Source organism: Daphnia pulicaria, chromosome 1, assembly GCF_021234035.1.
Source record: "Daphnia pulicaria isolate SC F1-1A chromosome 1, SC_F0-13Bv2, whole genome shotgun sequence".
Lineage (NCBI taxonomy): Eukaryota > Metazoa > Arthropoda > Branchiopoda > Diplostraca > Daphniidae > Daphnia > Daphnia pulicaria.
The window spans coordinates 12,955,859-12,970,942 of NC_060913.1; the positions used below are offsets into that span (position 1 = coordinate 12,955,859).

The 15,084-nt window shown below is 43.6% G+C and overlaps 1 protein-coding gene and 1 long non-coding RNA gene across 5 annotated transcripts in view; one reads left to right on the forward strand and one right to left on the reverse strand.

Moving 5' to 3' along the window:
• The window catches only part of LOC124337859, a 639,313-nt gene that overhangs the window by 428,814 nt on the left and 195,415 nt on the right, over positions 1-15,084 (reverse strand). The gene's annotated exons all lie outside the window — the stretch shown is intronic.
• The window catches only part of LOC124331372 (protein shank-like), a 40,582-nt gene that overhangs the window by 18,593 nt on the left and 6,905 nt on the right, over positions 1-15,084 (forward strand). For 3 of the 4 annotated variants that reach the window (XM_046788796.1, XM_046788799.1, XM_046788800.1), the window contains exons 1-4: positions 1,991-2,569; positions 11,444-11,872; positions 14,041-14,166; positions 14,724-14,904. In XM_046788796.1, the coding sequence (XP_046644752.1) occupies positions 11,594-11,872; positions 14,041-14,166; positions 14,724-14,904 (586 nt within the window). In that variant the 5' untranslated portion in view covers positions 1,991-2,569; positions 11,444-11,593. Of the gene's footprint in view, positions 1-1,990; positions 2,570-11,443; positions 11,873-14,040; positions 14,167-14,723; positions 14,905-15,084 lie in introns of those variants that run through there. The other variant, XM_046788798.1, reaches the window with a different exon arrangement.

The following is a 15,084-nucleotide window of genomic DNA, read 5'->3' on the forward strand; positions in this document are numbered from 1 at the left end:
AAAGACATGCGCGCAGGGTCGACGCATTTCTGGCCGTTGTGTCAAGGCTGCAGCTCGGACGTGTAGTAGATCAACTCCAATTATCGAGAGCGACCCACTAGAATATCTACAAAACCAACAACGGCGATCTCTCTCTCAGACTGCGCACTTGTGTTGCCGTCAGTCCGAATTAGCTCGTCGATTCATAATTTTTGCGCCAGACAGTGTCTAACATTGTTGTTGTTGTTGTTGTTGTTGGATGGCTAATCAATTTTTTTTATAAAAAAGAGACTAAATCATTTCGAGGGGGTCTCTGATTGTTTGGTGAATTTGTTTTGTACCCAGTCACGTCTCTCAACGCCGCCCACCTTCATTTGAATATTTCACCAAGTTTTTTATTTCTGTTTTTTCGAGCTTGGGTGTAGATTTTCCTTTTGAGCGTGAGCGGTGGTGGTCTGCCGTATCACGAATCATCGGGATGATATTTATTCCCATAGAACTCTCTGAATTGTGCTGTCGTGGTTGTTTTATCCGGCCCATCCATCTCCCCCCCTCTCTTTCCCGTTCTTCTTCCTCATTTTTATCTGGTGGTGGTGAGGGGGGGGGAGGCGAAATCCACTAATTGTTGATTGATCAACACTCCCATCTGATTATTATTTGTACGCAATGCAGTTAATTTTCATAGACTTAATAACAGCCGAGAAAAATAATCATAACCGTCAGATGGGGCTGCTAATGTGTGAGTGAGACGGGCGGGCGGGCGGGCGGGAGAAGTGGGTTTTTGAATGCGTTTTATTATTATTATGCAACGGGAGTAATGGCCGCCGCCGTTGGAGGAAGGGGTGGGTGGAGAACGAGGCTCCACCGTGATATAATGTAACGACATTGAGAGAGAGAGAGAGACTCTTTAAGTCTACTGATGTCTATCATCAAGGAAAAAATAATTGGCGGATGTTTTCTGATGATCCAGTGCAAAGGGAATTGCATCCGTCTGCTGGCGTCGTCAGGAATCTCCAGGCAGAAGAGAAGAGGGGTGGTAGAGGAGGAGGAAGGAAATCAAACGAATCTACGCACATTGATGGCGATGATTGAGTTTCCCCTACCAGAATTTCGGCGTGGGGTGGAAAGAAGAAGAAGAAGAAGAACTGTCAAAGGGAGAAGAAGAAGAACCAAAATGGCGCTGGTCTCGGTCGTCGTCGTCGTCTCGGTTCTTTTTGTTTTTAATTGGCACGACACGGAGAAGTGGCGTCGACATTTCGTCAAACCATATCCAATTCTAGTCCACTATTTCATCTTTTATTACACGCGGAAAAATGGAAAAAAGTTTTCTCTTTTTTGAAAAACTGAATGGAAAAGACGCTCTCCTTTCCCTTTTTTTGTTTTGTTGTACGAGGAAAAAAATATGTGACGGCGTCTACAATAGTCGTAACCCCACCGTGAATAAACGAGTCAATCATCTGGCCACATGCGCCAAATAGCTTGCTGGCGTTCTATTCAGTTCATAGTCTTACTATGTCTTGACGATTATTTTTTATTTTAGAAAACGAGCGCTCAAGTTTCCTGTTTTCATCTTTTTCTTTTGTTTTTTATCACGACGTCATCTTTTAATGCAGCAGCAACCAACAACCGGTTTTTTCCCTCCTGTCATATTTTTTTCGGATGAGTTTCCCGGCCCCGCGACGCCATAGAATGAAAGGGGAGCAGAGAAACGCGTCTAACCCAATCAAAAGAATTGAAAAGAAGATGAAAACTTTGAATTGGATTTACAGTTGAAAAAGTGAATCAGGTGGATCGAAGAAGATGTGGCCATCACACAACAAACAAAGATGGGCTAGGGCTAGCGGTGGGGCTGAGCAGCGCATGCTCAATATGGGAATCCAACCGAAAGATTCTCTTACCGTCCCCACTTGCGCGCGCGCGCGCACGCACCGGCGACACTAGCGCCACCGCCGCTGACTGGGCACCACCATGGTGCAGCGGGGCCGACCTCCTCGGCGCCGCTTCAGTTTGAGTTGGTCCGTTCAGCCGCCACCACCTACTTTTCAAACCCGCAAAGTCGCACCGTTTCTTTTTTTTTTGTCGTCCCCCCCAACACTTGCACTCACTACACGTCCGTACTTGTGTTAGTGTTAGTGTCTTTCGTGTCAGTGTCTATTTTTAAGATAGAAAACAAACAAACAAACGAATTGATTGTTGACCAAGAAAATTTGATTTGCGCGTCAGGTGGTGAACGTGTCCAGGAAAAAAATTAAATACACAGGCAGAGCACCGGAAGAAGAAGAGAAGAATTTGGTTTGTCTATTTGTGGACGGTCGTCGATTGTCGCCAGTGTCCAGTGTCGTTTGTTTTGTTTGTTTTGTTTTTTTCTGTGTGTTCGTGTGTCGTGATTGTGTGAGACCCCGTGAGAGCCGAGACGAAACGCCTCTCGCCGTTCTTCTTCTTCTTCTGCACGCCCCCGAAATGGCATTGAAAATTGCCTGACTGAGACGACGACGACGACGACGGGAAACGGAGAGAAGAAATTCAGTTATTAATAACGCGGATAGAGAGACGAGGAAAAAGAATAGGCGGAAAACGAGGAGAAGGAAAGGTAAAATTAAACCAACGCCCACCTTTCGTTTTCTTCTTCCAACTCTTTTTTCATTTATTTTTTCGAATCTTTTGGGGTCGAGAACCAAAAACCAAAACCCCCCCAAAAAAGTCTGAGAGAGGAATGGGTTCGAAGAATTTCCAAAGTTTGAAAATCCCCATGTCTAATGAGACAATCTTGTATTCATCAGCAGCAATTCTCGGGAGGTGTCGCTTATATAACTTTTCTTGAAGAAAACGCATTTGATTATCTTTTTTAAAAAAAAAGTGTACATCTCATTTGCGTAAATAAGGGGAGAAGGAGAGGAAGAAATTGATTGGCCTTTTCTGGCGGGCGATTCAATTGAATTCTTTGCATAATCATCTTTATAGTTGCCAGTATTATTCATTCCCCCCTTCTCTTGGAATTGTGTAGCGGAGCGCAAACACACACGCGGCCAGCCAGCCCTCCCAGCAGCTCCTCCTTCTTCTTCTTCTTCTCCTCTTTGTAATATTATCGATCTGCGGATCTCTCCCCCTCTCTCCCTCTCCCGATTCCCCCCTTTCACTCCTCCGTTTGTGTGATCCTTCGTGTGTCTCTTTTTTGTGATACCAACGGGATTATTCTCTCTCCGCGTTCCCTTAACAACGTGCAGAGAGAGCCGGGCTAATAGACAAAGTCTAGCTACCTCTCGTTCAACTTCTTTGACGACGCGGGAGTAGAAAGAAATTAACTCGCCTATGGATGAACAGAGTTAACAGAGTTTTTGACTTTGTTTCGTTTCCATCGTTTTCTAATTCGGATTGGTTATCGTGGCAATTGCATTAGACTTTCGGGATGATTGGCGTCCCCGTCCGATTGATTTCGCCCATGGGCCAACGCACAGTGGAATTTTGACTCTTCGGGAACGAGTTTCAATCTTTTTTATTTTTTTGTTTCGTGAACGTCGTGAGTTGGCACACGACAAATGCAGCCAGGAGGTCGAAGCCAGAAAAGTTTAGTTGTTTTTTCTTTTAAAAAAAGGCCAAGGGAAAAATATTCATTCGCGTTTGTTTTTTTTCGGGAGAAAAATATTGAAATTTGAAAAAGAAGAAGAAGAAGAAAAAGTCTGTAAGAAAGATGAACGTTGGACGATTATAATGAGGAGGAGTAGGGAAATGAATGAGGGGCTTTGATGATGCGATGCGTTGTTCAGTTTTAATATATAGGAAAAGGAGACCTTCGCCATTTTGTTAATCACATCTGTCTAACTGGGATGTGCAAGACGTCTATCGATCTCTCATCCGTCTGTCGACATTTTGGCGCGATATCCGTTTGTATTATTATTATTATTATTATTTGGTTGGGCAACCAGTCGCAGAGAGAGAATTTCATCTCCCCCCCGGTTTTTGTAAGGGGGGTCCGTTGTTTTTGCTGCTGCTGGGCTGGTGGTTGTATCATTTTATTTTTGTATGGAGCTGGAACTGGATTGACTGTGCTGGAGGAGGAGGTTCCGCAATCTTTTGGTATTTGGCTCTCGCTCTGCTCTTACTCTGTGGCTCCGGTCAGAATCGTGAGTTTTCCACATACCCTAATGACATACACAGCAGAAAACAAGCAACAAAAGCTGGAAGAAAAAATGCGAGCAAAAGGGGGGAAGAAAAATACAAATCACGATGGAGGCCGACCGAACGAACATGACGAAGGAAAGAAAAGAAAAGAAAAAAAAAGGATAAACGACTGGAATTAGCCTCGATTCTACTCCCGAAAAAGAAAAAAAATAGTCTCCATTTAAACATGGAGGTCGTTTTTTCGCCAGTTTTCTTTCGTGTTAATTTCGGCTATCGTGATGCTTCGTGAAGTGCGGCGATAAATGGAAGAAAGAAGAAGAAAACAAGTTTTTTCTTTCTTTTCTTTCCCTCATTGTCATAGCACCAACGTGTGAGACGCGCCGTGCTTATGGCCAAAAGAAAAAAGAAAAAGTTTCCAGAAGCACTTGAGAATATTATACGATGATGATGGCGGTCCCTTGTAAATATCTCTGAGACGGGCGTTATAAAGTGGGCAGCAAGCAGCAGAGCCCTGTCCTTTGAGGACTCTTCTCTGAAGACGGGACGATAAAAGGAAAATACATTCCAGTTATGTCGGTGTATTAGTCAAGAAAAAGAAAAAATCTTTATTTTTGACGCCTGGTGGTGTAGAGAGAGAAAAGAGAGGGACGACGCGGTGTTCGGTTTGGTCATGTTCCAATTTTTTGAGTTCCCCATTTTCTTTTTAAAAATAGACGGCCGACCCACGGCCAATGGATCGTCTGCTCTTGGTTCAACTGCACATTTTCTCTCCCCTTTTCTCTGTTTTTTCGCTGGCGTCTTCATTTTCCAACTCTCTGGGAAGTTTATTACATTGGCCGGCCATTCTTCATTCAGTGTCGCAACTGTACCGACGACGACGACACTCGAGCCCGTTGTCAGGCGAACCGAAAAGAGAAGAAAAAAGAACCTCGGCGGTCGTTAATTTTTTTGTTCTTTTCCTTGTGGGTCCACCATTTTTAGGGGGAGAATTTTTGGTCGTTTTGAACCGAGCCAAAAAGGCGGAGTTCTTGCCAGCTCCAAAGCTTTTTGATGGAGGGTAACCTTATTTGGATCGGGATGATGTGGTCGCTCTGCTCGGTTTTTACTCACGCGGGACTCATTTTCTCTTGAATGCATAGAATGCATAGAGAGAGAGAGAGTCAATTCAGAGTTTGACGTAATGAAAGCAGCGCGCGGTCAGCTCTTGTTATTATATCAATCCCCATTAAACATATCACAACATTAACTAATTCTCGATCGGTTTCTCAAGTCGCCCGTGGCCAGCAGCACCGAAATGGGCGTAACTTTCAAATCAAAACCCTTTTTCTTTATTCATGTGTGTTTGTTTTCCTTTCATTTCGTCACAATCTCGTTAGAAATATTATTAGAAGAAGAAGAAAACAAAAAATAACATGTGAGAATGTGATTCTCCCGCGCGTTATTCTTAATTATTCGTGTTGTTGCTGTTACTGTTGCGGCAGCGGCCGTGATGAAATGTTGTTGTGTAGTCCACTTGTTCCTTTTTTTTTTTTTCTCCTCATTTCACTTTCTTTTTCGATCGGCAACGGTGTCGAGGAGAGAGAGGGCCGCGGTTCATTGCTTCGTGCGTGTATGCCGGAGCATGCTAAGATTTCGTGTCGTGACGAATCCAAAATAGAAGAAAATCCAAAAAAAAAAAAGGACGAAGACGATAAGATGCAGGTGCACCGGTGGCTGAGAGACTGTGAAACTCCTTTTTAAAATATTTCTGCAATGATTTATGAGAGCTCGGCGTGAAGGATTTTTTTCAGTTGGTTCGGGATTTTTCGACGCGATGACGTGGCGCGCCTGCCCTTCAAACGCCAAAGTTGACGAAGCCCAGCGAAAAAGTTTCTTTCGTGTTTTTTGGGGTGGGGTGGTCGGGTGGGTTGGGTTGGGGATAGAAAGAAAAATGGAGAAGAAAAGTTTCGAGTAGATGAGATGCTATGAGATAACGCAATTTGAGATAGGGCCACTATTTTTAATAGCAGCAGTTTGAGAGTTGTGTGTTGGGAACGTACCTGTATAGTCAACCTGTTTATTTTATTTTTCTTTACAGCAGCAGCCCTACTAGAATAATCATCCCGCCAGATATGGTCAACGCTTTCAACCTTGAGGGAAAATAAGTTCCCAATCGGGAGCAACTCGAACGAAAAATAAAAAAGAAAAGAGTTTCATTTTTTTTGTTTTTGGTTTGAGAGATTGGCTGGTCAAGTTTTCTTGTTTTCTTTTTCCACCTTAGATTGAGAGTTGTATATTAGAGGCAGACACTTGTTGTTGTCGCCGCCACCTCTGTACTCAATCCCGCGTGCACTTTGATCGTCAAGGTCTCCATGTCTCGTCCATTGATTAACACCCGTAACTACCGACTTTCCGAAGGTAGTACCACCACTAGCGAGCCAAGCAAAAAGTCATAATGTAGGCCAACAGCTGATATTGTCAGACGATAAAAAAGGCCATGGTTCACGCAATCGACAGATTAGTCGCCCCTCTAACCAAAAGATTAACTCGCCGAAAAAAGAAAAAAATGTGTAGTGTAGAGAGAGTCAGACAGCTGGATAAATTGGAGTCTGCCCAGATGACATGACGATTGACTGCAAGAATGTCAGAAAAAAAGTTTCTTTTGATGACTTTTTCTTTTTTTAAAAGATGATTATCAAGTTCCGGTCGATGCCGGAGTGAATCAAACTAAACATTTTTTTTTATTGAGTCGATTCATTTTCTTTTTCCAAACCGCCCTCAAGTCTATGGATGAACGGAAGACGTCCATCCTTTGCTCCGTCTACCCACTAGAAATAACATCTCTTATTTGTTTTTACACGTTTCCGTTAATTACACGTTATCAGCGTCCGTCTCTGGGGGGAGACTTGTTATCGCCGAGTTCCGGAAGAAACTCAGAAATGAATGGGAGGCCAAAAAGAGAAACTGAATGACGCCAGCACGTGACTGGAGTAAAATAAAAAAAAAAACCACGTCAACTGTTTTTAACTTTTTTTTTGAAAGGGATCAACTAGAGATAATGGACGTTGACAGAACTGTCAGCCCGCTAAGTCCCGCGTCAACAAACGACGCCGAGTTTCTATATATCGCCGTGTGTAGAAGAAAAAAGGAAACGAGAAAGACAAATTTTCATTTGGTTTTCACGGTAGAGAAACTGCGCAACATCAACCAGCGTATCGTGAAAGTTAGTCTTCTTCCTGCGTACACTCAAAGAAGAGTAAATAGGATGGGAGAAACATACTTGAATAAGGTAGAGGAGGCAGGGGATTTAGGGCGGAGTTAATGAAGATGGTTGTACAGTAGGGGGGGAGATTCCACCAGCGCATCGTCTTAGCGGACGTCATTTATTTTTTCCCGTTGAGTGATCGTGTCTCTCTCTGGCTACACTTTTTTCTTTCTTTCCATGGGGGGGGTGAGATCGCGTTCAAAAGACGTCTTAGTAGCCACTCGGTCACGTGCCTCCATCGATCGCCAATCGATATACCCTCCCTCCCCTCTCCCTCTTACTCCCGCCGGAATAAAAACACAAACTCCGGAATACAAAAGAAGAGAAACATCTTCAATTTTCTTGCCTCTCTTTGCTGTGTACGTTATTTTGTGTCATTGGCAAGTCTCCAAATGCGTTAAAATAAAATAAAAAAAGACAAGTTAGAATAAAAGAAGAGCTGAAATTGGAATAAATAACGTCAGTTTCAACGGGGGAAATCAATAGAAAGTGAAAATTAGCAGCGGGGGAATAGTGTCGCATCCGCTCGCCAAAAATAAAATGAAATTCCGCACCGGATTTAAATGTTAAATTAAAGTCACCGGAAGTGAGTTATTATTTATTCTTTTTTTTTTCAAGCATTTCCATGGCCGTGAAGGACATGCTCAACTATTAAACGCCACGCCAGAAATAGGTTCATTTAGTTTTACAGCTGTCGAGAAATCAAGTCTTAAAGAGACATGCATTTCTTTTAGTTCCCATGATTTGCTCTTCATTGTGTGTGTGTACGCGTCCAGCACACACACATGTGCCTTGATTACACACACACACACAAGGAGGCATTGCCCCTGCGAGTTGACCAAGGGGTAACGTGATCGCCTCACACCCTGTGTGTGTACACACGGCCTGACTTTGTGTGTGTATTTTCTTCTTCTTGTTCTTCTTGTTGGTAGGGTGTAGTCTCTTTTTTCGTCTATTTCGGAGCGCCGGCCCTAGTTTTTCAAAAACTGGTGGGGGCCTATTGGTTTTCCCTTACCGGTTGGTGTTGATGGAATGCGTTCCAGATGGTCGTCGCAAGACACACGGAAAGTCTCGTCTTCTTCTCCTTTTCGTCGTCATCGCGGCCTAGCCATGAAAAAAAAAAGAAGCGCTCGTCAACAGTTGGAACAGCCAGTCACCTTTTTTTTTTGTCCGGGGGACTGTCTTGAAAAAGCCCAAACTTTTTGTCTCTCTCCTGCGTCTGCTGACGTCTTGTGTTTTGTTGATGTTTGATTCTCTTGTTTGTGTCTTCCTCGCCCCAACACACGGACAACCATTTTCTCCTTCCTGGGCTCTTTTCATTTTATTTATTCAATTCCAGTGAAATGAGGAGAAAACGGGCGATGAAATTATTCTCCAGCAGAGAGAGAAAGAGAAGATGGAATAACCATTGACCTCATTTGATAGATTCGCTTGTTGTACGCCGAGTCTGAGATTTTCCCCTATTTTACATATAGTACGTTGTGTGTGTGTGTGTGCTCTATGGGCACTTCTCCGAGCACGCTCATCTATCTCTCTTCTCGCTCGTCTGCAACATTTTCTAATCGAAACCGTTTCGACACGGGCGTTTGGCTACTACTCGAGCGCGAAACTCGCCCAGTCACAAGAAAAATACAAGAGAGATTCATCCTCATCTCCAATGCGGATGGCAATCAAATAAAAAAGGGAAAAACGGCTGGAAGAAGAAGAAGAGCTGTTTGTTTTGATGAGAGTCAACGAACGAAATAGATGTAGAGTCGGAATAAAAAAGAGAAATCGCCCGGCAAAGATTCGGTGAAGTGGATGACTTTTTCTTTTTCTGCTCGCAAGACTCTAGAAGATCGGCAGCCGAGCGCAAAATGGGGTTGGCTGCTGCTGCTGCTGCTGCTGCTGCTGGATCGATCGAGAGTTGTATCCGTACAACTGCTGCTGCTGCTGCTGCTGCGCTCTGGGGCTCTCTCTCTCTTCACTTTATCCATCCGCAATTATCTGTGCGCACACATTTAGATGCTTTTTAGTTTCCTTTTCTACTCGCAGTGCAACATTGATGCCCTCCAGCTCTCTCAAATATGATACAATACAACAGACTAATAACTATCAAGTCCAGGCGGTTGCGGGTCTCTTTTTCCAGCACGCTGGATGCTAGTTGAAAGCAAAGAGAGCGTCTGTGAGTATTGATCTCTTCGCCCACCCTACACAGAGAGAGAGAGAGAAGCTGGGCAGGCCAGTAAGATTTCCTGGGATATGTGTATCTTATGTATGTATGACTTGGCCGCCTACCAACTACGTCTGAGAATCAGGAAAAGGAATAAGAAGCTAGCAGACAAAGACAGACTCTCTCTGTTTTATCTTCTTCTTTTTCGGAGGAAAATTTACTACTCCGACTTTCCCTTTTCTTTTTTTGTGGATATTTTATTCTCGCCGGCCCGGAAGTGATGGACTGTATAGCCGGAGTCACTGAACTCTTGGCCGGACTGAAACGGCAGCAGTTCAAATGTGGATAATATGAAAAGGTGGGTAGAAGAAGACGAAAAGTTGTCTCTTAGCGACCGCAATTTGATCGACCAAAATAATACAACTCTGCACCGGGTTATGTTATATTAATAATCATCGTCGTGGAGGGGCTCACAATGCTCACATCCCCCTTCTGGTTGCCATGACGCTGTTTTTTCTTCTTCTTTCCTTTAGGTAGTCGGCCGTGTCGGTCGCTTTTGTTATTTCTATTTTTCCGCCCCCCCAAAAGAGGCCTTGATTGATTCATCCCAGTTTTATTGGATCCACCGAAAGAAGTGGAATGTGTCTTTGATGGCGTCGTCGTTCCATCAAGCCGATGAGCTTTCGGGATTTTCTTTTCACCGGCTCTTTTTTCATGGCGCTGATTTTTTGAATCTTGGAGAGTAGAGAGGGAAATTTGAAACAACTTTCCACCCTGGGCTGGGCGGCGGAGAATACGGGAGGGTGGTAACCATAAGAGCGAATCACGTTGTGTGTGTACCATGTGAAAGGGGGAAGGGAGTGAAGGATCGATCCACACTGACTCTGAGCTGTTGGCGCTCAACCGGCGACAACAATATCCCTCCACCCTCCTCCAATCTGTCACACACAGAAAAAAATAAAATAAAATAAAACGGGAAAAGAAAAAAATAGAAACGGGAAGAAATATATACAGTCGCCTGTCATGGCATCTAAATGATACAATCGATTGTTGTTGTGCACATTTCGTATGCATTTGTTGGGCGCACTCGTCTTTTTTTTTTTAAATTTCCAACCGAGAATGATGGCAGCCGAAAAAAAGAGAAAATGCCGGCAGATGACGGATGGAGTTCGTTTATCGATCCGAGAGCTAAGAAGAAGAAGAAGAAAAAAATGTTTTTAAAACGAAAGAAATAAAAAGAGCCAAGGGCATAAGAATAAAGGGGGCCGTGCGATGACAACGCGCCTTCAGTCGGTAAACAAATAAAAGGAATCTAATCCAACTTTTCTCTTTTTTTTTTCTCCTGCCTACGTTCGTTCGTTCGTTCGTTCGTTCGTTGGTCGGGTGAAACAAAAAAAGGAATGGGGAGGATAGAAGGGCGTTCTCTCCGTCGGGATTTAGCGCAGCAGAAACACACACACACACAGGAAAATGGCAATCAACTTCCCTTTCGTTCGGGCGGGCGTGAACCTTGTTGTGTTGCGCGTCTTCCGTCGTCGTCTTTTGTTTTTATTCTGGAATTTTATTTCCCTTTTTCTTCTTGTTTCTTTCCTTGTGCGTGTTGTGCAGATAAAGACAGACGCCGAGGCTTTGATGCGTAAGTATTTCTTCGTCAAAAAGGAAATGTCAAATTGTGTGACGGACGGTGTGTGCCCAACCAGCCGGCAACCGAACGCCGAGCGTGTTTTGTTTTTTTTTCATCCTTTTTTCCTCTTTTCACGTTAACCAGCGGGAGGATTTTGATGTGTGTCACATGATTCTTATTTAGTTAACGAAATAGAGGGGAAAATGAGAGCAAAAGAAAGCTGTGACAGCTCCCATTTTTTGAGCCAAGTTGTCGTTGTACACTTACGGATGAGGGCCCGCACTCGGCATGTCTTGACATTTTCTCTCTTCTTTTCCTTCTCCAGGCAAACAAGTGAAATGAATCCGGAGAGAGCTGTCGCCGCCACCGTCCAGTGAAGTCCAGGCTGCCCAAACAACCCCGCACGGCTCTGGTGGAAATCGAAGAAGAAGAAGAAGACGAGCAACAATCATCGCCAATAGAAAAAATTCGGAGAATGATGATGATGGAGGAGAATAGCAGCATCAAATCGGCCGTGTCGTCGATGGTGCTGGGCAGCAGCAGCGTCGGCGGCATCGCGGCCGGAGGCGAATCGGCCGCTGGCTCTGAAATAATTCCGCATCATCAGCAGCTGCATCACGATCCTGCTGTCAATGCGACGACCGTGTCCGTCCGCATTTACGTGCCGGAACTCAATGTCCAGAAGGTGATCCACTTTCATCGCGAAGAGCTCGTCTGGAATGTCAAACAGCAATGTTTGGCCAGCCTGCCTAAAGTGAGTGCCCAGCCAACTTTGGCTATAACTATTAATTAGCCCCATCACAAATGACTTGTTTGTCGACATCTCTTACTACTTACTCAGTTGTGTGTTGGAAACTTTTGGGCCCATTTCGACCAGTTGACTCGTTTGAACTGGTTGGCGGCGACCAGGTTTCGCCACTTTTCTTTGACGCCCGTCAAATTGTGACGTCCGTTTTTTTTTTAAATGATTTTTCATTCGACCCATTTCAAACCAGGATGTTATATATGTGTCGTCAATTATTTAGTGTTTTAGTTTTCTTATTGTTTCATTTGCGTCGCCGGGCAGTTATTGTCCAATCCAATTGGCTATTTGTGTGTTTTTTTTCTTACTTTCGCACGGGGGCCGTTAATATCATCAGCTTTGTTGTTTGTTTGTTGTGTCTGGCTGGTTTGGTTTATGGGTGAGGAGGGGGGGGGGGATCCCTGTGTGATATAACGCGATACCAGGGGGAAATGGAGGGAGAGTCTATATAGTCGTACGACGATGTGCCGCCCATCAATTTCTTTAATTAGCTCGCCCTGGAAATCGAGCGAGACGGGACTCGTTTATTGAAACAATAAACCCCGCTGAGAAAGAGCTAAAGCCAAAAAAAGAAGCGCTAGCTTTTCTCTCTCACCCGATTCACGCAGCTCTCCAGCAGCTCACTCCGACTCACGATAGCCTTTTTTTTGTTTTAATGCTCTACGGGGGGAGATGGCCAGCAGATGGAAAAAGAAGAAGAAGAAGAAGAAGAAGAAAGAAGGTCACGGAATCTTCTAGAAAGGTTCACACAGATTGTTGTGCACAGCAAAAAGGCGATATGCGTCGATGATTTTCGGTCTGAACCGAATTCCCGGTTTCATTTCGAACCATTTTTGGCTTTTCGTCTATTATTATTACAACCGTTTATTATCTTTTCGGCCATATAGACTTTTTTCTTTTTACTTCTTATCAGCCCATCTATTTGAATATTATTACTCGTGTGTATAGTATATACTGATATTCTTTTTCTTATTATTAATAATATGTGTTTTTTTTTTCTATTTTCTTTTATGTTTTGGTTGGTTGTTTGAAATTTTTTCGTCTTCGACCTGCTGGTGATGTCTGTCCGTTGTTGTGTGCTACCGGGATTATTTAAAAAAAAAACCACTCCCGGTCCCTATATACCTCCTCTCAAAAAATGTTAACAAACTAACAGGTGGCCTCTTGGTATCGGGTAAGAGGTGTTCTACTAACTTTGTTATTTTTATTTTTGTTTTTTCCAACTTTGATTGTTTTTCTTCTTCTGTCTTTATTTTTCACTTTCCTTGGGTGGGGATGAAATCGAATCACGCTACACACACGCTGTTGCCATGACACCGCCCCAGTCTTGCATTATAATGAGAAATGCACGGCATCCCGCCATATTGTATTTAGCCAAGGTGGTCGGTTGCATGTTGTTTATTTGTTACCTCAGCATTGGCCATGATCTCATACTCTCTTCTCTCGTCCTGATTGCAATCCAACTCTCTTACGTACTACTGCGCTGAGGATTTATCGATGCGGATGCTAATGAAATGAGATCCTCCCCGAGTTGCCAATTTATTGTCGTGCCCAGGCGGCCGCGCCTCTTTTATTTTTTTACTGAGAAAAAGAAAAGAAAAATGGACATAAAATCGACGAAGCGGAGAATTTTGTTTATTTTTATTTTCCAACCAGAAAATGAAAAATGAAATCAGAATAATGAGCTTGTTCACCGCATGATATAATACTGTGGCGCAAGGGCAGCACGCTTGTGTTACGTGTGCGCTCGACGTGAACCTTTTCCCGTAAACCATGACGAAACTTTATATACATACTTGTGTACAATTCCAAAATATTTCTTCTTCGTCTTCTTCTTCCTTGTTTCGTCCTTGTTTGATCGAAGAATGCGGCGAGAGCATTGTGCCGGCGGATCTCTCTTGTGGATCCGCGTGTGGGATTTTGATGGCTCACTTGTTGTTGTTGTTGTTGTTACCGTAGGTAGATCTTTTTTTGGAAACAAAAAAATCACCCATGCAACAACAACCCACAACCACACGAATCAACTTTTTTTTTTATTTTTCTTTTACTGTTTTCCACTTATCTTATTTTTTTTTTTTTTATAAATTTATATTTTATTTTTCATTTTCATTTTTTTAAAGGAGCTGAAGGAAAGTTTCAACTATGGACTGTTTTATCCGCCGTCAAACGGCCGGGCCGGCAAATTTCTCGACGAAGAACGCCCCCTGTCGGATTATCCTTTTAACGGACCTGGCGGCTACCTTGAGGTAGATAAACATTCATTAATAGGCGAAATGCATTAAGTGCGGTTAGGTATACTACTTGTCCGTCCAGCGAGATCCTCTCTGCTCTCGCTGCTGCTGGGCAGTAAAAACGTTCGCGGAAAACGAGAATGACATCAGCCCCGTTAATGAGCTGAGCGCTCATTTTGTTGTTTTTTTTAGTTTATGACGACCATTACGATCGAAAAAGAGAAAAATGCTGAACCATTTTCCAAAATTTATTGCGCCGTTGCCGTGATTAGACGGTTGACTCCTAACGGCCAGGGATCGTCTTTTTTCTCCCGAATCACAGCAGCAGCAGACGGTTCAAAAACGTCTAATGAGTTTTCGAGAAAAAACCGGACAGTGTATACGAGCGAGCGAGAGAAACAGTTGTTAATAATGGATACCTAGTACATACACCCTTAATGTTAGTCATTAAGAAACGCGTTCGCTGGACGCACTTGTAACGGTTCTCTCTTTCGCCATCTCAACTTGATAATAATCACATCAAAGGAGATCAACTTAAAATAACAAAAAAAAAACATTATTTCGATGTACAGTTGAAGTACAAGAGGCGTGTGTACAAGATGCTACATCTGGACGAGAAGCAACTGCGTTCGCTGCACACACGCGTCAACTTGCGTCGCTTCTTCGACTACGTGACCAGCGGCCAAACGGAGAAGATTACCAAAATGTGTGCCAAAGGGCTGGATCCCAACATTCACTGTCAGGAGACGGGCGGTAAGTTTGTCTTCTTCTTCTTCTTCTGTTTTTCTCGGTATATCATTCGGATGAGGTAGAAAATTTCCCATTTAACTGTCATTCACTTTTTTCTATCCGATGGCGTTGGAGCAACGAATTGGGAGGAGAAAAAAATAGTTGTGTGGTGGTGGTAGTACACGTGATTTTATAAGTCCCGTG